The sequence below is a fragment of the Melopsittacus undulatus genome, chromosome 7 (assembly GCF_012275295.1).
Source record: "Melopsittacus undulatus isolate bMelUnd1 chromosome 7, bMelUnd1.mat.Z, whole genome shotgun sequence".
In the NCBI taxonomy this organism is placed as follows: Eukaryota; Metazoa; Chordata; class Aves; order Psittaciformes; family Psittaculidae; genus Melopsittacus; species Melopsittacus undulatus.
In genome coordinates, this window is record NC_047533.1 from 60,901,747 (window position 1) to 60,927,497 (window position 25,751).

General features: G+C 38.7%; 1 protein-coding gene across 3 annotated transcripts in view; it reads left to right on the forward strand.

The window, feature by feature from the left end:
- Positions 1–472: 472 nt before the first annotated feature.
- Positions 473–25,751, forward strand: part of LRBA (LPS responsive beige-like anchor protein) — a 395,364-nt gene continuing 370,085 nt past the window's right edge. For 2 of the 3 annotated variants that reach the window (XM_031046774.2, XM_031046773.2), the window contains exon 1: positions 509–745. In XM_031046774.2, coding sequence (XP_030902634.2) covers positions 509–745 — 237 coding nt within the window. Of the gene's footprint in view, positions 746–25,751 lie in introns of all 3 variants that reach the window. The other variant, XM_031046772.2, reaches the window with a different exon arrangement.

Here is a 25,751-nt window from a genome sequence, read left to right on the forward strand (position 1 = left end):
GCCGGGCAGGCGGCAGGCAGGAGCCGGGGGGAAGGAGGAGCGTGGTCCTTTGCAAAGATTAATGAAAATGAATCCCCTTTCGGCCGCGCTCGGCTCTCACCGTGCGGCGGGGCTGCGGGGAGAGGCGTGAGCTCCTGAGGCGGCCGCCGCTGCCGCCTGCCCGGTGCGGGGCAGGGCACGGGGCTGCTGGCCGGAGGCGGGACCCCCGGGAGAGAGGGGAGCGCCGGGCTCGCTGCGAGCTGAACAGTGTCTCGGGTTGTCCTGCAGGGCTGTAAATACCTGCGTGAGGGCACAGAGCTGTGGGCAGACGCCTCCTGCTGAGGAGAGCGCCGGGAGTCCGAGGGCGCGTCCTCCCTCCGTGCCTGCCCGCCCGCCCCCCCGCCGGACGCGGGTTCCTCAGGAGCCGGAGCTGAAGGGGACTTCAGAAGGAGCCCGAGTCGCTCCTTCTTCTCGGAGCGGCGAGCGTGTGCCGCTGGCGCTTCAAGTCGTAACCTGAAAGGAGCTAGCCATGGCGAGTGAAGACAAGCAAGTTATTCAGCCAACAGGTGATGATGGAGGAGGAGGAGGTGGTAGTGGAGGAGGAGCGGGGAAAGAAGGAAATGCTACTGAAGGGGCAAGTTTGCTGCAGCCTTTGAATCCAGGAGTCCCCATCCGAGGTATCAAGATGAAATTTGCTGTGCTGACAGGACTGGTGGAAGTTGGTGAAGTGTCTAACAGAGATTTGGTCGAAACTGTGTTTAACCTGGTAAGTTGATTGCTGTTTTGGGGAGGAGGTAGAAAAACAACATACGTGCATGAAAGAATCCTGTGCTTTTCTGATGGTTTTTTTCCTGTCAGTGTATTTTTACATGTTTACTTTCACCATGCTAGATTTCAGCTAGTTTCTCTTTACTTGTGGATGACAGATGCTGAAAATAAAGCATATGGACCTCTATATACACTTAAACTTGAAACAGCTCTGAACAGCATCCTCCTTAGTCTATTTCAGAAAAAAAATGTTGCTTTATATGCAACTGAGAAGCTTATTAAGTTTAAACATTCAACAGGTGTCCTAGACAAGAAAGCTAAATATTGATTTAGTAACTCAAGCTGTCATCAACATAAACAAATACACATGTTACTTTTTAAAGCCAAACAACTTTTCCCAGGAAGATGTTTGTTTCCCTTTTAGCTTCCCGTTTGCTTTGGAAGTAGGTAGAACTTTCATGTTTTGTATACAGAGAGTGGGGGTGTTGGGGAGCAGTTCATGCAAATGCTTTTCTTACTCTGCTTGTTGGGAAGAGTAGAGTGTGATTTCAGTGTCCTTTTTTGTTAATGAGTTATATGCTGGTTTTTAATACTGTATGGATGTATTTAATACTTCATGACTAGATCTCACTGAAAAATGAGGATACAACTTTTACTGTTGAGTTGCAAGCATAATATATACCGTTGAGCTTCTTGGGCCACACTTAAAACAATTAGGCTAGTTGATGTTTGCTTACTGTAGGACACCAAACATTAGGAGATAAGCTGTTTACAAAGGAAAGCTTCCAAAGGAACTCTGCTATTATCAGAGATCTCAAAACATTTCTAAAAATACTCATGGTTCCTCCTTCTTCCTTTTCGTGAACACCTTTGACTTTAAAACCTTGTGGTTCCTGACAAACCAGGAAGTGAGAGCATGTAATAGTGTAAAGCTCGGTAATGGGGAAAGCTGACACAAAAGGCATACCGTTTTTTAACCACTCTTTGCATTTCAGCTATTTTGTTGGTAGTAGTCTTTGCTATGTGCAACTTTCAGTGGCCACTAAATATTTGCATGCTGTGTCTATTTAATGCTTTTGATGTTATCTTCTTGGACTATGATAAATGTTTATTTTTTGAATATTTCCTTATTAGCAGAAAGTAATTCTCTAAATAGTGTGGATAAAAGTCTCAGTGCAGAGGGGCTGCAGTAATAGCAAAACTGAAGTGCAGATCAGAGGTTTCCTGGATGCTTCAAGTATGAGGAAGTGATTTAAGTTACTTAGAGTCCACTTGACAATTGTCCTTGACAAAACCCTCAGATACTTGGACCTGAGGTTCAAAAGGAGATTCTGGTAAATAGTTTACAATTTAGGACACTTCTGTGAGGGGAAACTGTTCATGAGCATCTCAAATTTTACTTTATTTCTAGCATGGTCTTTTGAGTGATGTTTTTTTTGAGGGGTGTTTTATGGCAGCAGTGGAAGGAGGTTCAGCAGAGTAATTAAAAATATGAAAGCTCCATGATTCTGGGATTCCCTTTTTGCTCCATCTTGGGCAAGAGAAGAACAAAAATTCAGCTTGTTACATAGAATCCTTGGGTTTAGATTTAAGAGGTCTGGAGGACTTGACCTGTGGACTGCATTCTCCTGGATCTTAATTTCCCAAATAAAGGTAGAAGAGACTTTCTGGCCCTGGAAGTTTTGAAACTGTTTTCACTTTTTCTGCAAGTGAAATAACATCCCTGATCTCTTCAAGAAGACTCCCCAGCTGTTCCAGCACACCTGCCTAAGATGTGGAAGTCTAAAGTTCATCTCCAGCACTGCATTATTTTGATCACAGCAGAAGTAGTCAGTTAATAGCAATCATGAAACAACAAATAGTTTGGTAGTAGGGATACTTTACCTGGATTATGTGAGAACAATATCCAAATTTTTGATCAACATCAAAGAAAGTCCCTTGGTTTCTCTTGAACCCTGGGAAAACACATCAACTATGAGTGACTTAATTTGGAAAGAGAAGGTAGCTTGATGTTATGTGGTTTTGTGGTTTTAATAAAATTGGGATGCTTAAAATCAAACCAGCCAAAAGATTAATAGTTTTTGTTCCAGAAAGCATATTTTTTTTCTGGATGTTTTTTCTTTTTTTTTTGTAAAAACTTTTAAGCTGACTTTTTAATATAGCTTTCTGGGTATGAGGCCTTCCTACAAAGCAATGCTGATCTGTCTGTCATTGATTTCTGCCTCCAATCAGTCATTAGCTGTGACCTCTTCATTTCGCTAATACCTCTGAAATCGCACAGATCACAGGTTAGGCATGTGAAGTGTTGATTAGCAATGGTGTACTTTTCTGTGCATGTATGCAGAAAAGATTTACCTTTTATGTGATGAAGTGATCTTGGCTGTGGCTTTTCTGGTACATTGTTTTCCAGTAGCTTTCAGAATTAGTTTACTCATGTGTGCAGGTTCAGTTGGGGTGTGAAAATGGGGTTAGGCCCAACATATCCCCTCCTGTTGGGTTTCACTCTGGTGACTCATAAGTGCCCTACCTCAACAGTGTTAGCAGAAATCAGCCAGCTTTCTTCTTGTTCGTTGAAAGGAGGAAATGTACAGTATTTGGGGGATTTTTTGATCACTAAGGTGGGATGTCTTTAGACTCGAGTGGAAGTAGGGCTGGGCAAATCTGTGTCAAAAGGTGTTTTTACATACCTGTTCTTCATAGCATAGCCACCTTCAAATTGCAGAGTTTATTTTTTAAAAAGGGAGACCTAAATCTTTATTTCTTGAGCAAATGTGTTGCTCTTAATTATGCTTTTCAAGCTTGTACAAGATGGAGTTAATGGTGAATTTCTCTGTGTGATTGAGAGTCAAAAGAAGCGCTGTCCTGATGTTCCTCATTTTTAAATATTTAAGAGAGGACCATGATCTATATGTAAAAGTCTCAGAAGGTCAAAACACAAAATGCAAAGTAATTGACTTGCTGCTTATTAAAGAATTTCAGGTTCTTATTAAAGAATTACAGGTTCTGTAGTTCTCATTACTTGAGTAAGTAATTTGTTCAGTCCAGCAGTGTTGGATTTTGAACCTGAGAAGCACCTATAACATTTTTTTCTGTCCACCAGTTTAACAGAGTGCTTAGTGAGCTCCTTTGTAGCATACATCAAAACCTTGGGTTTTGTCTCATTTGTTGTCTTTGGAAATTCTGCTCTTAGAAATACTCAAATTGATCTGCTTTGTTTTGATTGGTATTCTCTGAGAACCTAGTTTTCAGGCCCATGTTAGGTATGGCTTTGTGTATTTCGGCACTTCTTAAAATTGAAGAGGAAAATACTAACTTTGTAAAGTTTTTGACAGAGTAATACACTTCATTAAGCACACTCTTGTTCAAGTATTTACCTGTTTTGTTACTTTTCTGACAGTAAGCTATAATATTGGTATATATTCCTCATGCATTGTGAATTATACTTGGAATTGACTTTGGGCACCAGTAACTCCTTGAATTTCCTTTGTATACAAATCAGGTCTGTTTCTGTTCATTACCTCATATCTGCTCCCTTTTCCCTGCCCGTCTTAGTTTATTAAAATAAAAAGATCTCCTGGTAGAAGATGATAGAATGGAAAAATTAATTACTTACAGTGGGATCTGTTACTAACTTAAGACAGCTATGTTTTTTTTTTTCATGGTACAACAAGAAAAACAAGTTGATCTCCAACTATATGAAGAAACTTTCAGATAGAGTAGTAGAAATTATTTGGCAAGTGGCAAAACTTTAAAACATATATTTCTAAGTTAGTTACAGTATTATGCTGGTTATATTGAGGTTTTTAGGATCTGAAGTTTTCAGGTGTAGAGAATAAATTCTGTTCTGAAGGCTATGCAACCTGCATTGGAAATATAGGAGAAAATCTTTGCTGGATTAAAATTCTGTATGGAGCTTCTGCTCTACTCTGTTCTAAACAAGCTTGTCTTGCATCATATGTCAGTGTTGTCTTGCTAACGAGTTCTTGTAAGTTTCTTGTTTATATATAAAACTTAGGTCACTGGATATCCTTGGCTGTCACTACGTAAAGGGCTCTCACTGACAAGTGAGAGTTCATAATGAATGTTGTATGTACTGTGGTTATCTGTGCTGCTTTATTAGGCTTCTGATGGGAAATGAATATTCTGGCAAAATTGTGCTATGCCTCAAGTAGATGACTGTACAACTATTGTCTTTGTGGTGATGGTATCATTCAGTTTGGGCACTTCATGCCAGAATTTACTCAGGTCTCAAGTCAGCTAGTGTATAGAGACAACAGGTAGTCTAGACTTTCTGCACTTCTCTAAAGAAATGCCAAGCCTTGCTCTAAGCCAATTTTATTTGAAAAAGCTTTATCACTTCTAATTGTTCTAGTGGCTGTAATATCATTCGGTTATGTGGGCTCTCTTTTTTGGGGGGGCTTTTTCCTCAGTCTGCATTGCAGAGACTTTTTTTTTTTAATGCTTTCTCTCTGGTGAGAATGTGCTGTTGCTTCTGATTGTGCTCATGGATTATGAGGTCCTTGGCAAGAGTTACCTAGTGACAAAGTGAAAATGAGAGAGAAATCTTAGGCTTTTATCACCTTTGGAGGAGAAATAACAGGATCTAAGCAGCAGAGACTAAAATTACTTTATAAGCCTCATTTGTCGCCTTTCCCACTTCTGCCAGATTTTTTTAAAATAACAAAAATCAATGTAACTTAAAAATTCTGACTGTTTACTTTCTTTGTTTCTTTCTTGCAAGTAACCTTCCTCTAGCATGCTTGGCTTGTTTTATAGAAGAAATCTGAGATAAATGTCAGGACTGCCACTTGTTTGCCTTTTGCTCATGTGCCCTCTGCTCTTTTTGTCATGTCTCCATTGCTATGGTTTCTGCAATATAAGCTCTTTATCATTATTCATATTGAAAGCTAATAGCATCACCTGCTGCTAAAACAGGTTTCTAATTTGGTATGAATGCTGCTGAAACATTGCTACAATGGATGTTATGAAATAGAAATTCCCCTTTTTTCATCTTTGTTTACTTTTTTTTGCACGTACTTGATACAGAAACCCCCTGAGGCTAATGGTAATAGAATTAAATGTATTACAGTAGTAGAAATGCACTGTAGATGTCTTCATGACGATGAATTGTTTTTTATTACCTCACAGTATGGTTCTTAGAGAATGCTAGGATTTATTTTCTATATAAACTTATCAACACTGCTGACAAGCAAAAGTAACCAAATGCTTTCTATAACATCACTAAATATTGTGTGTTCTTAATATAGGCAGTCTTCCCTAGTGTTCCCAGTAAGTAAACTTTTGGCTACTGTTATCCCAGTTCAGTCACTTCTGCCCATTTACAATGATAAGGGAAAGCTGTGGCTTTAGCTGGGTCAAACTTGTAGGTTTTCTTAAAATGACAGTAACTTGGACAGTCAGTTGTCTTGGTGGGCATGCGTGGTTTTAACCTTGGTGAATGAATGGAATTCAGCAAAATGCTCCCGAATCTCAAGTCTCAATGTTCTTTTTCAAAAATAGATGCAAACTTACTTTTTTCTGGCCCTTTTGCAATGGGAGGTTTGTGCCCAGTTTGATTAATTGATTTAGGCTCCTTGATTCCAAGTCATCTTCATGGACCCATAATTTGGGATCTGGTAGCAGTAAAAGATGATTTTGGTATATTTAGCTGGTGAAAGACATCTCTCAGCCTCATTTACTCAAACTTTACCTAGCTCAAAATTCTTGAGTAGTGGGAGTCACCCTCCACTTAAGAATTACAGTCCTCTGTCTTGTTAGAATTTATTCTGAGTAGTTCTGAATATACTTAGCATTGAAATGATGTATAGTGGGTTTTTCTTAGGTATTGATGCAACTTTGTAGTTAATGGAAATATCATCCTGCACAGTAAGTGTAGGAATTTAGGGAAACTTTGTTGTCAAGCTGAGAAAGTCATGGAATGTAGCAAGTGAGATTGTAACCGCATGCTGACAATTTAGGAGAGAACTGTCTAAAATCTGAAGAGGAGCTGATTTAACTTGGCTGTGATATCAGCTCACATCTGTGACTGCCACTTAAGACACAGTGTAGGATGACAATATATTGAGGGCAAAACCTTAAGACCACAGGAAAATGTTCAGGTTTTCTCACTCTTCCTCTTACTGGTCAATTTTTATAGCTTCTCATGACAAGTGTGAAGTTTTAAGTGCCTGTGAAAGCCTGTGAATGACACACACGCTGTGTTTTCCAGGAGTGTTGGCATCCTATACTGCCATTAGTAGCTCTGCACAAACCTAAAATAAATATAAAAAGCAAGGCTGAACTAGGTATTTCCATATTATAGTATCTTAATAATGCAATATTTGATAGCCTATTTTTAATTAGCAGTCCATTCTACAGGTAAGCCTGTTTAAAATGTGTTCACAGCATACTTTGGAATTCTCTGTTAGGGAGGAATTGATCAGGTCAATGACAAATTTTTCTAGTTGGTTTCCTGTAACAAAGAAGAGGGAGTCAGGTATCTATTGTGGTTGCTTTGTGCTCTCTCAGTAGTATTTTGTATCACCTCTGTCAGACAATACTGGGTGAGACGGACCATTGGCCTGACCCAGTAGTGGAGATAGCACTGTAATGTAGTGGCCATATGGACTGGCTCAGGAAGAGCATTTGTGGATTAGGGAATAGAATGAAATTAGGAGAAATAGGTGGATGACATGTCAAGGTTGCTACAGAGGCTGGACATTGCCAAGTGAGATAAAAATAGATAGCTATTTGTGTCCGTTGGAAGAGATTATTTGAGGGATGAACCGAAGTGTGCAGATTTAAGAGGAGTATGAGTAAAGAGAAGGTTTTTTTGAAGTGGCTGTATTGGATGAGTACTAGGGGTTGAGGAAAATCAGAGGTATTTGCTTAGTTCTTTCTTAAGGCACTGTTGGTTTGGTACAGCATTTAGATGCTGAAGCTTGCTGAGAAGGCCCAGTCTTCTGAAAAATCATCAAATATGATTTTTTTTTTGTGTGTTAAGGTAAAGATAAATGACAGATAAAATGAAAGATAAAAATGACATTTCTCCGTGGTTTCTTTCACTATCTATATATTTGTTTTGCCACCTATTGGGGAAGCTGTAGTCATTCTGAACTGTATCCCACCTGGCATGGTCTTTTGACTTTTGGGTTTTATTTTTACTAGATAAGTTGGTAACTTAAAGCATTTATAGCTTCTGTCTTTATGTGGTCATGAAGTTCCCTATAAACCTTAAGGAGGAAGCTTTAATCTGTGCCACAGATTAAATATGCTTTACAGTTTAGTCATTGGATGCAAAATAGCTATTCGCTACCTTTGCTGCTTCTGTGTATAAAGCCCTTTAAGAATCTTTTCTGTCAAATTCAATCTTGCATGCTTTAAATTTATGCATATCTTTTTAAAGAACTTCTATTTATTTTAAATGGGTCAATCTGGAAGAAAGTTTCACTTCATAATCACTAATAGCAGTCAGCTAACTTTCTGCCATTCCAGTGTCTTTCACAGCCCCTGGAGGCCTTGCTGGCCTCTTCATAACATTTGCATGATGATTTTTGCTATTAGCTTGACCTAATTACTAGTGTCCTAATTTAGATTATGATTCCGCTTTAATTAATTCTGTATTTTTCTGTTAGACCTCGTACCGTACTAGAGCATATTCTTACATGTCCAAAAACTGGTTTGGTCTTTTTTATTTATTTATTATGTTTTTTTCTCTGGGAAACCTTCAGACTTTGTCTAGGAGCTCTGGCTATTTGCCATGAATCTGAGGGTTCCGATTGATTTGCATAAAGCAGGATACTGTTGCCGTCTGCTTTTTTTAATACCACAAGTGGCCAGTGGAGACTGTTGTTTCCAGTATGCTCCATATTTAGAGCAGATAGCAATCGAGATGTATCTTTACATAACTGCTGTAATCAAATTTGCTAAATAGTGATGCTGTGTGACTGCAGTTGTACCTTTCCCTGAGACACTGTAGTCTTTGTGCTGATACTGGAAGCTTGTTGTAATTTGTAAAGAGTTTTGCATTGCTACAGTGCTTTAGATTCCAAAGCTTCAGGAATAGGCATAAATAGTTTCTAAATAGAAAGTAATTTGTGAAGAAGAAAACCTAATGCCTTCCATTGCCCTGGATTCCTTTGGTAATAACTGTGGAGCTGGGAGCAGCTATGTCCCAGGCATGATTTTCTTGTTAATAGCTGCCTTGAGATGATATTTAAATGAGAATAGCTAGTGGGAATAGGATGTGCTCTGTGAGTTTGAGCTGCAAGTCTCTCTACTGCAGTCTGCATGTGTGTAGTTCTGTTGATGATTTTGTATTCTACATACATCTAGCAAAAAAAAAATCACATGTATTGTACAGTAAATACAGATTATTTTTTGTTCAGCTCAAACTGAGTTGTTGTGGCAAAAACCTGTTCTGTTGATGCAACTGAAGAAAACAACACTTAAAGAGCTACTGGGTTAGTGTTCCTTTGCAAATGAAGATCAAAACCAGAGTAACTGCTTTGGACTCATCTGTTCTGTGAAAGGGTGTTATTTGTATTTGTGTCAGATCCCTACCCCTCCTCCCCATCACACCTCCTCCCTTTGCCATCAGCAGTTGCTCTCCATGGTGTGGACACAAGTTACAGAAATAAACTAGTGAAATGAAGTCTATTCTATTTGCTTCACTTACTCCAGATTTCTAGTTTTAGAGTGGACTAGCCTTGTAAAACAATAACTGTGTCAGTGCATAGGGTGACGTGTAGCTTGCTTATTCTCTCTTCTGGGGATGCTGAAAGGCTTGAAGCACCAGTAAGCAGCAGGCAAGATGGTCACTGCAGTGGGAGAGCAATTTCTCTTCTAAAAGAGCAGTAAAAGAGCCAGTAGCTTGTAGTGGATTGGGAAGGATATGATTATGGAGTCCAAGATGCTGAATGTTTGCTTGATAAATCTCTCACAAATTGCTTCCTTTATCAAACTGTGCAGGTTTGGGTGGGAATTGTACTGGTTGCTTTCCCAAATACAACTGGGATAGGGGTGGATCAGAAGGTAGAATAAGGTGAGCCCTGTTGCTGTAGAATTGCTGAATAAAGGCTTTGCAGATCCTGCAGCTTTCAGTAGTCCATTATTAGTGAAGTCTTAAAATTATTCTGCTTGTATTTCTTGGGATTAAAATTGTGTCCCGAAGGACAGTTGTTTTTTTTGCAGGATTATTAATGATTTTGACAGGCCTTGGAATCAAAGTCTTAACTCTTCCCTCCTTCCAGGTTCTTTATGTGCAATTGTAGACATAAGTTAAAAAAAAAGGCCAATAATACCGAGGTAGAATTGCTGATAAGCCTTAAAACAACGCAGTAGAGCAGAATGGGAGCCAAATGAGTAATGTTGGTAATAGTGCATGACTTAAATAAACAAATGGAAACTATCAGTCCAGTCAGCATCTGCCTTCTGCTAATGCTTTTGTTTAAACTAAGCGTATGATTTGTCTCTACTTTTGGTTGTGAACTTGGCTGAAAAGAACTTGCAAGCTTTCTATTCCTCCCCCCCACTCCCACCCAATAGGGGTTAGTTATAATGTAGGATTTGGTTCCAGTGTATAATCTAGGTGCCACAGTGCCTGACTTTTAATATCTGATATTGAATATGAGACCAAGTAACTGTGCCTGCATTTTTAGTATGCATTTTGCAATAGCCAGCATGAGATGGGGAGCTATGTGTGTTTAATATATTGCTGATATTATAGAATGGGAGAACACTAAAATGCTGGAGTGTATGTTTCAGTTGGGGTTGCAAAATATTCTTTGTCCAGTTTGTAACCTACAGTCAAGGGTCACCTTCTGAAGCTATGATGTTCTTAACACTTCAGATTTCCTTATGTAATGTAGCAGTGGTGCCTAACTCAACAGTAGAGCTCTGTGAAAGGGGCCATGCTAGATTATGTACTGTTCAGCCTCACAACAGGACACTGGTTTGTCTTTTCTGTGCTCCTGCCTGCCCCTTCCAGAGACCTGGTACTTGCTGCCCTCATCTGGGGCTGCAAAAGTGAGTCCGGAGCACTCGCTGGGTTCTGTAGTGGGCTGTGGACCTGTGAGTGCCACTGCACACTGCAGCTGCTGTGGATCAGGTGATTGGTAGGGTACTTGCCTTTGGGGAGATGTTTATTCCTAGACTTATCTGAGACCTGACATTAAAGACTTGTGCCCTTCCTATGTGCTGCTTTTGAAGTGAAATGTATATTGCTTTTTGGGAATTCTGCTGGCTTAGTACAGTCTCACCTATGGAGGAAATGAAAGTCACCCTGATTTCTATCTTTAGTAGGAAGAGATTCAAATTGCCATTTGTCAGGTACACACAGCGATAGTGTTGTAAGTGACTTGTAAGGGGACATTTCTAACACCTCTTTTGCAAAGGCTAGGCTTGTATGCCAGTTTCATGGGTATGAAGAGAAGGCACAGAAAGAAACAAGTCTCAGACCTAGTGTTTAAGGTGTTTAAATAACATTCTCCAGTCACTCATATATGACAGAAAAGGTTTCAAGCTGGAAGCCAGTGGACTTCCTGCACACATATTAGTCAAGTTCTTTTTATGGTGTACAGAATCCCAATTTCCTTCCTGAAAGATGAATTATCTTCAGGTGGAAGGGTTTGTCTTGTGATTGAAAGTTCACCAGAGTTGGGTATACATATTTCAAAAAGTTAGGATTTAGGTGACAGAAACTTGGGTTTCTTGCTTCTGGATAGTGCTCTTATTTTGCAGAAAAGTGGTACCACTATTTCTAAGCAGATCTTGCTTAGGAATGTGCTTGGTGTTTCTGGGTTCTGCCTTGAGAGAAACCATGATGAGCAAGATGAAAAAAAAAGACATGTAAAACTTCTAGGTACAAATTAATGTCATGTATTGTCTGTCCCTCCCTTCCCCAGAGGGGAAAAATAATGTTCATATTGTCATGTGATAGGGCTGACTGTAACAAGGAAACGTGTCAAAGTTTTCCCTTAGCTAGGTTTTGTGTGGCAAATTGGGAAGCCTGGAAAACCAGATACAAAGTGACAGTTAGGGAGTGAGGAACTGAAGTTTTAATTAAGAGCTAGCTTAAGTCTTAATCTTGATGCCTTTGCTGTTGTTGTTAGCACTTTGAAGATGAGTATGTTCATAGGGGTTTTTAATTAGATGTCCAGAGTTGTTGGGATCTCTTTCAATTCCAGTCACACGAACAGAGGTAGAGGTAAAATTTTAGAGGAGCAACCTAACTGCCCAAAGAAGTTGTCTTAAAATAACATCACAAATGAGCGGTTTAGTTGGATCACCTTAAGTGCGCTGTAGCAAAACTTGAATAGAAAGTATTTGTTTCAAATCCAAACTTTTGAAAACAAATTCTGACTGCCTGAATATTGTGGTCTTGTCACTGTTGGTCATATTAGAAAAGTGGCAGACTGGTGAAGTTCCTACTGACTGAAAAAGAGGAAGCATAATCCCCATTTTTAAAAAGCCTGGAGAGGAAAAGGCTCTGGAGAGACCGTAATAGCAGCCTTTCAATACCTTAAAGGGACCTACAGGAAAGATGGAGAGTGACTCTTTTTCAGGGAGTGTAGTGTTAAGGGATAATGGTTTTAAACTGAAAGAGGGTAGATTTAGTTTAGACATGAGGAAGAAATTCTTTACTGTGAGGATGGTGAGGCACTGGAACAGGTTGCCCAGAGAAGCTGTGGCTGCCCCAGCCCTGGCAGTGTTCAAGGCCAGGTTAGATGGGGCTTGGAGCAACCTGCTCTAGTGGAAGGTATCTCTGCCTGTGGCAGAGGGTTGGAACCAGATGATATTTTGATGATCCTTCACTCCCCTTCCAACCCAAACCATTCTGTGATTCTTCAAGGTGGAAGGGGAAATGTCGCTTTGAAGTACACAAGGGTACCAGAAATTTAAGCTAAACCTGGATTTGGAGGCAGGGAGAGGGAAAATTATTTCAGTGGATTTTGACTCATCTGTCACTGACACACATTAATATCTGTATTTCTGTTTATTCTGTAGTGGGACACTATATTAGTCAGTTGCTAACTGACATGTAGGGTTTAATGAGAAATTTATGACTCATTCCTATTAAAGTTCCTGCTCTAGTAGCTGAAGCCCAGTATTATCCTGTACAGGGTATTTCTGTGCATTTCAGTGTAGTAATGTTGCGTATTACTGACATTAGGACTAGTCAGACACAGGCTTAATGACCGTTTTCTGGCATGCATGGCACCTGCTTTGTAGAACAGTTCTTCAGTTTTGGAATGCGCTTACTGTATGTCTTCTGTGGGCTGGCAGTGCTTTTGACTTCTGTAGCACTGTGTTAGAAGTGATCTAGATGTTTCAATTTCCTGTTAAAGGTAACTGTGGGGAAGGAGGTGAACTAAATGCTTAATTATCCTCTTCTTCCAGTTGAGTACTCAATTTCACAGCTTTTAAGAATCAGCTTTAGTATTTTTTATAGATTTATTGTTTACATATATGAGGCTAGAGACATAGTTAGAATTCTGTTTGTCAGCTCTCTCTAGGAGTTTTGTTTATCAAAGGATACCTCTAAATGGGTTGGTTTGCCAGTGACCTTACTGTGCATTGGAACAAGTGCTTGAAAACAGGGATTCTTCAAACAGGTATTGAACACTGTAGTGATGGAATCAAAGCAGAGTAAAGGATTTCTCAACTGCAGTAGTTGTATGTGCAAATTCCTACATTAAAAGATGCCTGAACCTCAAACTTAATCCAGAATTTTGAAAGCAAAGACGCCTTTGCATAAAAACGTTAATAGTTTGGCCAAGAGGAGCTATTTTCCATTACCAGCATGCAAGCTAAGTATCTCTGATAAATTAACTATGGTGTCAAAAACACAGTGGATGTAGCAACTATATTAATTAAATATTAGCTACCTAAGTATGTGTTCAGGTTGGTTTTTGCCTTCATGCATTGTTTTGCTCAGTGTAAGGCTGTAGTCATGATCTGTATATGGTGGTGGTTCTTGTTCTGGTGCTGTAAACCAGTAAGGTATTTATATTTACTGCATTTGGTATTATGAAGTAGCATATTCCTCTTTGAAATATATTTATGCCTCTTGCTTGAATGATTTCCATATCAAAGATGGGTAGTATAAAAGCAAAGAGAAGAAAGTGTATTTTTATTTGCTGTAAAAACAACAGAGCCCCTAAGAGTCATATTGGGCTCTTTTTCTTTCATCCAACGAAGTTTCTGCTGAGTCAAGTCTTACTGGCTCCAGGTGGGTGGTCATGATTGATGTGGCACATTTAGTTGAATTTAATTTTCCTAGGAAGAGGAATGGAGGTAAATGTTTTTCGATAGAAAAGACTATAAGAATACACGGAGCAATGAAGTACTAGAAAAGGCAACTTCTACTTTACGGAAGCTACCTGCTTTGGAAACATTCATGTATATGACTGCAAAGAATCTGCAGAACTGAAGCTGGTGATAATTTTGGACAGGTGATGCCAAGTAGAATACCTCAAAGCAGCTGCATGCAGCAGTCACTGCTGTTGGAAGATACCTTTGGGGCTGTGGTTTTTGTGCTGTTTCAAGAGATATTTCACAATTGCTCCTTTGTGCTAATGGCAGCATAGTCCAATGAGAAGTTCTGTCTTTGCATTTTTATAATATTTGTTCTTACAACCCACATTGTGGATCCAGCCTTGGCAATGAGAAATGTGAGCGTCAAAAGCTTTTGAGTTTGTAAATAAACTATTAAGCAGAAACATTTGGAAAGTTGATGTCCACTTTCTTCTCCCTGTGAATGGGTCCAGATATAAGTCAATGGCATTGCCCTGTTTTTGGCTGGGATGGAGTTAGTTTTTTTCCTAGTAGCTGGTGCAGTGCTGTGTTTTGGATTTAGTGTGAGAATAATGTTGATAACACACTGGTGTTTTAGTTGTAGCTAAGTAGTGCTGATTCTAAATCAAGGACATTTCAGTCTCTCAAGCTCTGCCAGTGAGGAGGGGTACAAGTAGCTGGGAAGTAGCACAGCAGGACAGGTGACTAGTACTAGCCAAAGGAGTATTCCATACCATAGAATGTCATGTTCAGTGTAGAAACTGGAGGGGATTTGGGGGTGAGGGCTTTTAGCTGCTTGGGGATGGGCTGGGCATCTGTCAGTGGATGGTGAGCAGTTGTGTTGTGTGTCACTTGGGTTTCCTGAATTTTATTCCTCCTTCTCTTTTTTGTTCCCTATTGTTGTTGCTATTTCTATTGTGATTATATTTGACTGCATTTTAATTATTAAACTGTTCTTATCTCAACCTGTGGGTTTTACATTCTTCTGATTCTCCTCCCCATCCCACCCCAGGGGATGGCGGCAGTATGAATGAGCAGCTGCATGGTATTTGGTTGCCAGCTGGAGTCAAACCATGACAGGGATCTTCTACTGGACTGCATCACTTGGGTTAAATTACAAACCTTAAGGATTAAGCTTTGAAAATGAGAAAGAGCCAGTTTGGTTCCTCAAGGTGAAATTTCAGGATTTTAAAATGAAAACTAGAAAAGATGTTAAAATAATTGAAAAGTTGCTCTTGAGAGTCAGTGACTCATATGTTAAGATTACCTGATACCTGATTACCTGATTTTAAGCAATCTTCAGGTATTTTCTCTGAAGTTCCTCTCGGTTTTTTGCAGCCAGTATATGATAGTGTGCTCCAGAGGTGTGTGGGTTCAGTTCAGCCTTTGTTCAGATAAACTCTTGTAACAGGCTCTGGCTGCTTTCAGAGCAGCAGCAAGTATGTGTTTTCTGCTGCATGCAGTCAGGCACCTAGGAAATGGAGTTGGGAGGTAGAGGAGGAGGATAATTGTTTTGGGCTTCCCAATTCTTGGCACAACAGGTTATACTATGCTCCCTACTTAGAAAACAAGGAGCGTTAAGACTGTTTAATACCTGACTCTAGAGCTTCCTCATTATTCTTGCATTGTGTTTTTCTGTGAAGCCTGAGCTCCTTTTGTCTTTAAAAAGAAGAAAGGAAATCCTATCCAGTTCAGGTGTGTTACAGCCATTTGCATGGGATACTATGTAGCTCTGTTCCCTTTTTATTTCTGCAGTTGCCTCAACTCCTAGGAAGAGAGAGGGAGGCAGGGCCTACCATGGTATAGTCTGATCCTGGTGATACAAGATGTTTGTCCTGTTATCTGCTGGGATGCTTGTCACTGTAACTCCAGTGACACTTAAAGGGTTCAAACCATGAACTGATAGTAGATTCTTTATGTCTTCTGCTACTGTTTTCATTTGATATTCTTTGTCATTCCAAATAGTACTGAAAAAGGCCACTTTGATTAGGCAGGGAGAATGCCCTTTTTAGGTGAGGATGAAGACATGGAATTATCTTTGTAATCTGAAATATTTAGTGAATGAGGTGATCCTCATCTTCCATCTTAGTTTTCGAAGCCTGAGAAAAGAAACTGGTCAACCTTCCTTGAAAACAACCTGTTCTCTCAGACGGCAGCTAAAGTGTTGTCAGTTACGTGTTATGTGCATTTGTATTACAAAGAGTAATTTGATTTTTGAGAAAATTGTTATTTTTTTGCATGTGCTGTCCTAGTAAACTGATCTTCTTGTCTTTCAACAAAAGGTATTGGAGTATAAAAATTATCCTAATTAGAAGTCACAAGCAGAGTAGTGTCAGTCTTGATCTTTTTTTTTAAAGAGAGCATAATCTGATTGTGCTGGTACCTTTCTGAATTTGGTGGCTGATGTTGAATTAAGGCTGTAATTGTATTTGTTGTGACTCAGAACATGACTCTTCCAACAAAAAACACACAACCTTTGCAAGCTAGAATGAAATAATAAAATTACAGTAGCATTCATCTTTCTTGTGCCTTGTCTACAAGGGGTGCCTTTTGTTTCAACTGTGAAGCCTGTTGTAAGAGCAGGATTGCTGCTAGCAGGCAAGCTAGAAGGCTGAAACTGGGTCCGCATTCTGAAAGAGCAACAAGCTGGCCTTACGAAGGGCTGATTTTCCTTGTCTTCTACTCTCCCTGTGTTTTAAATAAGTGGGAGAATTTACTGATCATATCATAATCTGTCAATATATTTCAGGATGTATTCCAGGATTCCACTGTTGTTAGATAAAGTCATGAAACTTCCACTGAAGAGCACTTAGTATATATAGATTACCATTTAGATGTGCTTCCCAATTCCTGGAGCAAAATATATGGCAAAAAGTGGAAACCTGATTAAAAATAAGAAAGTGACAAGTGAAACTGTCAAATGAAAAAAATAGAGTGATAGAACTAATATATTAAAAACTGAAATGACACTATAAAATGGGAAAACTAGAAATTGAAAAAGTAACACATGAGATAAATTTGGTGTTTTAAGACAATCTGGGAGTCTATATTGAGCATCTCCTAAAAAACATAGGAATAATATTTGCAAAAAGCCATAGTAGGACATTGTTGTGGAAATGCTGTAGCTGCTCTATATTAAAAAATGGTAGGGGGGAAGTGTAATTTTTAAGGCATGTAATTTACTACATAGGTATTTTTTAAGCTGTTTTGTAAATGGATATGCTTTTCAGAAAAGTGTTATTTATCTGAATCATCTATGACCCAAAACTTGAAATGAAGTTATGGATATTAAAGCCGTAGCAAGGGTGTATTGTTCTGCAGCGTACTCAGTTGCATCAAAAGAAGCATGACCAGCAGGTTGAAGGAGGTGATCCTGCACCTCTCTCTGCTCTCATGAAACCCTACTTGAAGTATTGTGTTCAATTCTGATGTCCTCAATGAAAGAAAGACATGGAGCTGTTGGAGTAAGGGCAGAAGAGGCCACAAGGATGATCAGGGGACTGGAGCACCTCCTGTATGAAGACAGGCTGAGAAAATTGGGGCTGTTCAGCCTGGAGAAGAGAAGGCTGTGTGGAGACCTCATAGCAGTCTTCCAGTATCTGAAAGGGGGGGTATAGGGATGCTGGTGAGGGACTATTCATTAGGGACTGTAGTGATAGTACAAGAGGTAATGGGTTCAAGCTTAAACAGGAAAGTTCTTAAAAAGGAAGAAGTTCTTTATTGTGAGGGTGGTGATGCACTGGAATGGGTTGCCCAAGGAAGTTGTGAATGCTCCATGCCTGGCAGTGTTCAAGGCCGCATTGGATGGGGTCTTGGACAACCTGGTCTGGTGTGAGGTGTCCCTGCCTATGGCAGGGGGGTTAGAACTAGATGATCTTAAGGTCTTTTCCAACCCAGAGCATTCTATGATTCTATAAAGCTGTGTTGTCTGGGATGGTGACTTGATATTGTTATGACCTGTCTTATAAAAGCAGTTCTCACTGCAGAAATGTTGTGAACATTCAAGTTCTCTGGTAGACTTGGGGCTGAAGAGCTACAACTTTTTCTGTAACTTTTTTCTTTCTTTCTCTTTTTTTTGTTTCCTTCCCTTAAAATCTCTTGGGAAGATGACAGGCTTCTGTGTTTTGTTGAAACCATCTCTCCCAAAGTTAACTTTCTACTAACTGCAGTGAAGGATGGGAAGATTTTAGCATCTTTACATATTGAGACCTCATTGCCAAGCACTTCGTTGCATAATGCTTAGTTATGAAAGAGGAAATGAACACAAAAACTGTTCTTGGAGACTGGCAGTGGATAGTGGGAGGCTCTTTTCTGTAAAGGGAGTGTTGTGCAGACACAAGTTTCTGAAGCAGGGTGACCTTAAAACCTGAAGTCAGTTCATCCTGACAACTTGAGTGCGATACTTGCTTGAAACCAAATAATAGTAGGTGTATGAATACAAATTTTTTTCTTTTGTATAAGAAAAGACCAAACAATCAAAAACCAAATAAACAAACCAAAAACAAGCACACAAAAAAGGTGAAGAATAACAGGTAGCAGTAGAATTAAGAGTAGTTATTTTTCAATACAAAGAATAACTGAACAAAGTATGTTGAAAATATTGAGGTGGCCCTATCTGCTATGCCCAAAAATGTCAGTGGTATTTGTGTTTTATTTATGGAATGTAGGTGCTGAAGAAGCAGTTTTGAATGGAGGAAGAGCTCAAGATGGAGATTTCAAATCTAAAGTCAGAAATGTATAATTATTTTCAGCCAAAGCTCTTTGGCATTCCTGTACATTACCTGAGGCATAGTTGTGGACAAACCTGTAAGTTGCCTGGTTTTGTGCAGCAAGCTCCAAGTGCACAAGGGGACGTCCGAGGAAGCACAGATGTGTTGTAATTTGACATACCTGGCATGCTTTGCTGTGGGTGCAGCTTTGTCACTACCACCACTGCAGATGGTGAAAACCATGGCTATTGCCAGTGGTTATTTCAGGATAAAACCAAAATCTCTTATATTATCTACTCCCAATGTATAAAATTCCTTGAACTGGTGGTTTGAGCGTTGCCTGTGGTTTGGGGGAGAGGAAGAGGAGGGAAAAATAGAACTCTTGTCTCCTAGGATGGTGATCTTACATTTATGAGGATGTGCATGTGGATTTGCTGGAAAGTATTAATGCTAGTAGGGGTGATTAATGGACCAAATGCATGCTAAATTTTGAAATATGAAAATTGGATTATTTCTTAGAATTAGCATGCAGAGTGAATAAAACTTTTTGAACTAATAGGAGACACAAGAAGAGAAACTTACTCCAGTCTCTCTATTAGACTCTTTAAAAATGTCTCTTAAATTGATACATTTCTCAGTTTTTGAGTCTTAAAATGATCTTAAAGGTGTGTTCTAACCTAGTTGGTTCTATGTGAAGTCAGTCATATAAAAACTAATATATTTTGAGGTTCAAAAATGCTACTGCTCTATAAATCTGGAATTAAACACAGTGAGAAATGAGACTGGGATATAATAAGAAAAAGAAATCTAATTTTATCACTTCGATGTTATTATCTCACAAGAGCATTCTTCTTATTACCTGGAGTCATTTAGTGCCATCTGTAGTGCAATGTGTATTGCAGTTCAAGTGGTGTCGTAGATGCTAAGGATAAACTCAGTTAAATTAAAAATGGTTGCTGAGCAAATTAGTATGTAGTATTTTAGGAATCTGAGTCTTGTGTGGAGAGGGAGTTTTATCTGTAGCTTTATTTTCCATAACCCATTTCCATAACTGACTGCTTTCCTTGTTGGTTCTGTCAGTGCAGAATTATGTTTGCAATGATGTGGTTGCCACTGGCAAGTTTTCTCTGAGAGAATGTTGTTACTGTTTCACCTGTATTTCTGCTCAGTAGAGGACTGTGTTAACTGTTCTAGCTGTCCTTTGCTGCAGCCTCTCCTCATTGCCTGGAGAACCCATGTACAGAAGGAGAGAACCACTGAGATGTTTATTCTGTAGCAGCATCAGGAATTTTATCAGTCTCCTCAGGTAAAGAGCTAAATTGGCTCCAAACTTATGCAAGCAGTACATGGACTGCTTAAGAACCCAGGAGATTAGTATAGTACTCAGCACTTTATTTAGTTGTCTTAATGGGAAATGTTTAAAACAAAAGGAGAATCTTGCTTAGTAGGACCTTTTCAGTTTGAAGGGTGGTGATATTCAGCAAGATACTTGTGATTCATTAATGCAGTATATTGGCAATTATGTTTAAAGTAATTTTGAATTCTTCTTAAAGCTTTATCGTATTTTAGAAAAAGGGATCTTTTGAGTTTGTAGTATCACAGGAGTAGCATAATTCTTAACTATTCTTTTGTCAGAGTTGCAGTCAAATGCTTATTTGTTAGAATTAATCTAGATGATGGAAGCTGGTTTTTGTCTTGTCTAAAAATTGCTATATACAAAGGTTATGGACTTTAGCTGACAGTATTTTGCCAGAGTATGGTGAGCACTAGCTTTATACTTTGGTAAGGTTACAAATAAGTAATTTGAATTTCTTCTTTCTGTAACTTTTACTTTTGTTCCTGAACATTTCCTTAAATGTTACATTAGTGTTTGGTTGTGCTGAGCATAAATGTGTTCCACAAGGCCCTTTCCTGTCTAGTCTTGAAATTTGCATGAGAGGAAGGAAGGAACATAGAGTTAAAATCTTTATATTGAAGTACTTCTCAGATTGTGAATAGTGGTGTCTGTATTTGTATCATGGCAGCCGTTCATATTCCAGATGTCATTGACCAGCTGTGTTTAGGTGAAAGTGTTGCCAGACAATATTACACCTAAAAGAAAACAGGTGAATGTCAACAAATACAAAATAAGTTTTAGGCTTGCCTTGAAATAAGAACGGTTTCTTAAGCAAGTGCTGTATTCTGTGCTGAATGCTTTGCAAAGAGTCCAATAATAAATAAAAAGCAGACAACCCCACACCTTTTAAAAATTATACATGAAGAAAATCGTACTGTTTCTCTTCTCATCTTCCATCCACTGTCACAGTGTTTCCCTCTAATGTTTGTAATTGATTTTTTTTTCTCCAGTATTTCAGCTTATATGTGTTATAAAATCCCAAAAACCAAAACAACCTGATTTTTTGAAAGTGTATAATGCTACAGTTTCACAGAATATATGCAGGTAGTGATGTCAACATATTAAATGAGAATGCTGCAATTTGAGATCTAAGTAGTTATACAAGAGGCACCCACGTGCCTCCACAGACTTATTCCCTTGAAGAGGGCTTAATGTGGGTAAAATGTTAATCTGCTTTGCTTAGTAAATACTGAACAGGAAAAAAGTCAGCTATATTGTAAATTTTGGAAGGAAAATTAAGACTTTGCTAGGCAGGAAATACCTTACTTTCCAAACATCTGAAGGGTATTGAAGAAAACTGGGTTTATAAGATTGGATTTTCAAGACCTTGTTGTACTTAACTGCCAGTGTTTGAGTAAATAGAGGCAAGTTTGTTTTTTGGGGTTTTTCTTTTGGTTGGTTGGTTGGGTTTTTTTTTTGTTGTTGTATTTAACTTAGCAATTGATAGAGCTGAAATAATGTGATGGTTTTGCCAAAACACGTATTTCTATTCCTTGATTAATTTTTCAGCTATAAAAAGTAAAGTGCTCTGTAATAGAAATCGTGTGCTCACCTGTAATGCCAGTAGGAGAATGTGAGAGGTTTACTTTGGAGTTTTTTATTAACTGAATCTGGAAAACACAATGAGGGTGTTTACATTAAGGGACCAACCTGAGTTAGGTATGAAGTACATAAAAAATATTCAGGATGTACTTAGTGTGCATTGAGAGATACCAATTTACGCTTGAAAGTATTTATTTTCAAACTTTATGAATTGTTGTGATTTAAAGTTTGAGATGAAAACTTATAGTATGTTTTATAGATGTGTTCAAGCTTTCTATTCAAATTTGTCTGAATATGATGCAAGTCGTGTTCTCTAGTGTTGCATGCATATGCTGTCTGTAGGTATGCTTATGTGTTTTTTTACATTTATGAGGCTATATAGAAATACAAGAGAACTACAATATTGTATAACAAACCCAGTTACTAGAATTCCATTGAGGTAGCATGGTACAAGTTAGAAGGATAATATTTTGTGACATAATTGAGGTGGTTAAGATAAAAAGATATGAATGAGGCAAGAGTCGTTGTGTTGTGATAGTGGACCAATCAAATCTGAAGTGTTAAATAACAAGTTACAAATGTTTGGGAAAAGCCATGTTCTTCTTAAGGTTCAAATACCGAAAGGCTTATGTCGGAACAGCACTTAAAAATTTACTGTTGCCAATAAAAGCTTTCCTTGAGAGACTGTCAAGTATAGATTGTAAGACCAGGTGATCAGTGTGTCCTCCTGCATAACATCAACCATAGGGCTAATTAATATTTCATGCAGTTAGTCTACAGGCTAAGTGTAAATAATAAATCTTCACCAAGCAGACTTGGGGGGCAGCTTAAAACAATTGCCAATAAGCCTGCACTTATTTATGTTTGAGTGGCAGTAAGTTCAACAGTGCGTAAACTTTGATTGCAAAGGGAAGAAAATTCAGTGCTTTAATGAAGGCCCAACCAAAGACGCTGAAGTTGACTCCATACATGGGTGGAACTTCACTTTATGTGTGTTTAGCTTTGCAATAATTTCTCACCTTTGTTAGGGGAATCTGGCAACCTGGTATTTGAACTGGTATGGACCTGATTGCGTCAGGAGGAGAAAGGTGTTGAAAAGCATCTTGGCTGTGGTAGTTATGTTGTGCTTCGTACAAAAATGTCATACTCTAGTGTTAATGGTTTCATGCGAGATATGAATCTTGGCATGAAGCTGAAATATTTGTTGTCAGGCAGGTAACCCTTGTTGGTAGGAAGGGTTGATGAACAAACATAGCTGCTTCTGTGGTGAATTTCTACAGGTGGGTTGCTGCATCTTGGCTACTATCGTAACTAGGAGAATTATTTCAGCTGATCAAGGGATGATACACTTCTGATCTAAGTGAGCTTGGAAGAAGGCACCAGTTTTGATCCTGATAGTTTCACAGAGATTCATATGGTGACAGGTCAAATTGGGTAATAGGAATTTATAAAATGTTATCCACCCTTGTATCAATTCCAGAGGATCTAGACTGGCTAATTTACTAATACACAGTGAGTGGGAGCTGGCTGAGCTTCAGTGCTGGGGAGGCTGTGCATAGAGATTATGGTAGTGAGTTTTGGAAGGAAGCCAAGGAAGCATTGTAGGGGTTTGCTCAGAAGGATTACACAGAGTCACTCTGATCTGCATCTGAAATACTAGATCTGGTTTGACCCCCAGCTGCTGTGAAATGATTGCAAAGGCGCTGCAGGCAAGTGACTCAGTAAGTGTCTGGTTGGAGGGTTGTGGCTTGCTCTTCCAAGTGCAGAGCATGCTGTTCTAATTAATGCCTTTCCCAGAGACGGATTAGGTTGTGTTCAGGACAGGGAGAGACACAATGGTGTTTTATAACTTCCAAAACCCAATGTTGCTCTAGAATTAACAATTGAGTTTTTGTAGTGGAGTACACTGCCGGGAGCAGCTTAGTATATGCCAACTGAAACTGTTTTGGTGGGGTTCTTGTATGTTAGTGGCATCTGATAAGCAAAAATTTCATTTGATGATCAGGGCTGCTGAAAGCTAGCACTTAAAGGAGTAAAATCAATTTGACTGTGACTGACTCTTACAAGATACTTTGCCAATAAATCATTACAGAAACTGTAATGAGCAAACTTTCAGTTATAAAAAATGTGCTTAACAAGGATAGCTGTCTGTATATTTATTTGGTATTAACATTTTCATCTTTCTTCAGTTAATCGAAAAGTTTATGTGTTACAACAGAGTATCTTTGTAACCTGATCTAGAAGACAAGTGAAAGGGAATGTTCTGTCTGAGGTAATTCTATTACTGGGTAAAATTTCAGGTGACAGAGTAACTGTATTGTTGAATGCTAAGTACGCTAAGTAATATGGTCGGTAAGATATTCTAAGGTCATGTTTTTGTCATCATAGGATCTGCTGGGTTAGAATCCCATTGCCTATTGTAAAGCTAAAAAGCAAACATGAAAGTATGCAATCATGCTTTTAAAATTATTTTTTTGTTTACTGGCTTAAAAAAGAGGGTAAGAGTTCTGTTGGTGCTGCTCTTATTATTTAAACCCTTATTTTAAAGCCCCTGTGCGAGAAAGTGGATTCTTTGGGGCGGAGGTGGGGTTAATTGTGTGTACATAACTGCTTAAAAATACTTACCTTGGGTGTCTAAATACTTCTAAAATTCTTTCTGTGTGGATGTCACAACATTCCTGTCAGATATATTTGCAGTGACTGATTTTTAGAAGAGTTCTTAACTTGTGCCATATTTCCACATCTTTGAATTATAATTGTGTGTCATTCAATTTTATTGCATTTATTTTGGAAAATAAATCCATGTCTCAGAGAACTCACAGTTCTTTTTCTATTCAAAATCTGTTACCTGAAATGCCCATGAGATGGTGCTCATCAGTCTTGTTTTTGTGTAGCACCAGATCTGTGTGCAGTTCTGACTTATAACCAAGGATGCAATGGTTAGCATTGACATATTTCTAAAAGAAAGAAGAACAGAAAGCAACTGGCAAAATACATTTTACTATACTGTTTTTAAGTATGCATAAAACAGTCTTTAAATCCCTGCTTATTTTTGGGGAGATTGCTTTGATCCTAATTTACACAAATTAGAGATTACCATTCAATTTTTCTTCCTTAAAAATTGATTTCTAAATAGACAAAATAGAAAATAGGTTTTAGACATCTATAATTTTTGTGCTGTTTTATTTCTTTCTGTTTTTCTCAAAGATCTATTAACGTTTTTTTGTGTAGAAGACATTCTGCTACTAATCCACACTACTGTTTTCTGTTATGTCTTTCTGTGGGAATTTCATTAGTTTGATTTGTTTATGTTTTCCCTTTGACTTATGCAGACTGTCTGTAACAAGCAAACATGGAACAGTGGGCCTTGGGAGAAACATTCATCTCATGTTAACTAAGGGAGGATGCTTTTTCTTTGAGCTGGACTCACAGTGTTAGAAGCTCTAGTGCTGTTTTTCAAGAGTGTACTATGTAATTTCAGATGCAAGATGGTGAGAAAAATAGCAAGATTAAGAGACTAGGGTCTAATGTCTTCTTTCTGAAGTAAGGTTACTGAAAAACTTAGAGCAGGCTGCAGCACAGTAGAGCCAAATGCATTATTTTGTATTCCATTTCAGACTGTTCTTACTGGTATTTTGAGAGTAATAACCGGATGGCCTGGGGGAGCTGGAGGCAGACCTGGAAGAGGACACAGCTGACATAAATGAACTCCCAGGGAAAGAATTATCAATATAGGTAGATGGGTATGAAAGCAGGAGTTGGTTGTGTGAAGACTGGAATGAAGTGGCTAGCACCACTATTTCATGTTAATGTACATGAATGAGTGGTATTTGAAGATACAATGCTATTTAAGGATGAAAAGAGGGGGCAAGAACAAATGATTTTCTAACCCTGCTTCACACTGAGAAAACTGCTGTAAGAACGTTTAGGAAAAGCTGAATGAAGCTAGGAGTAGGAGGTACCAATGTATACAGAAGAGGAAAATGGGTAGATGTACAAACAGCAAGTAACTCTCCAGAAAAGTGGTCTTAGTTTCTCCTCTTCAGACTCCAGCATTGCTC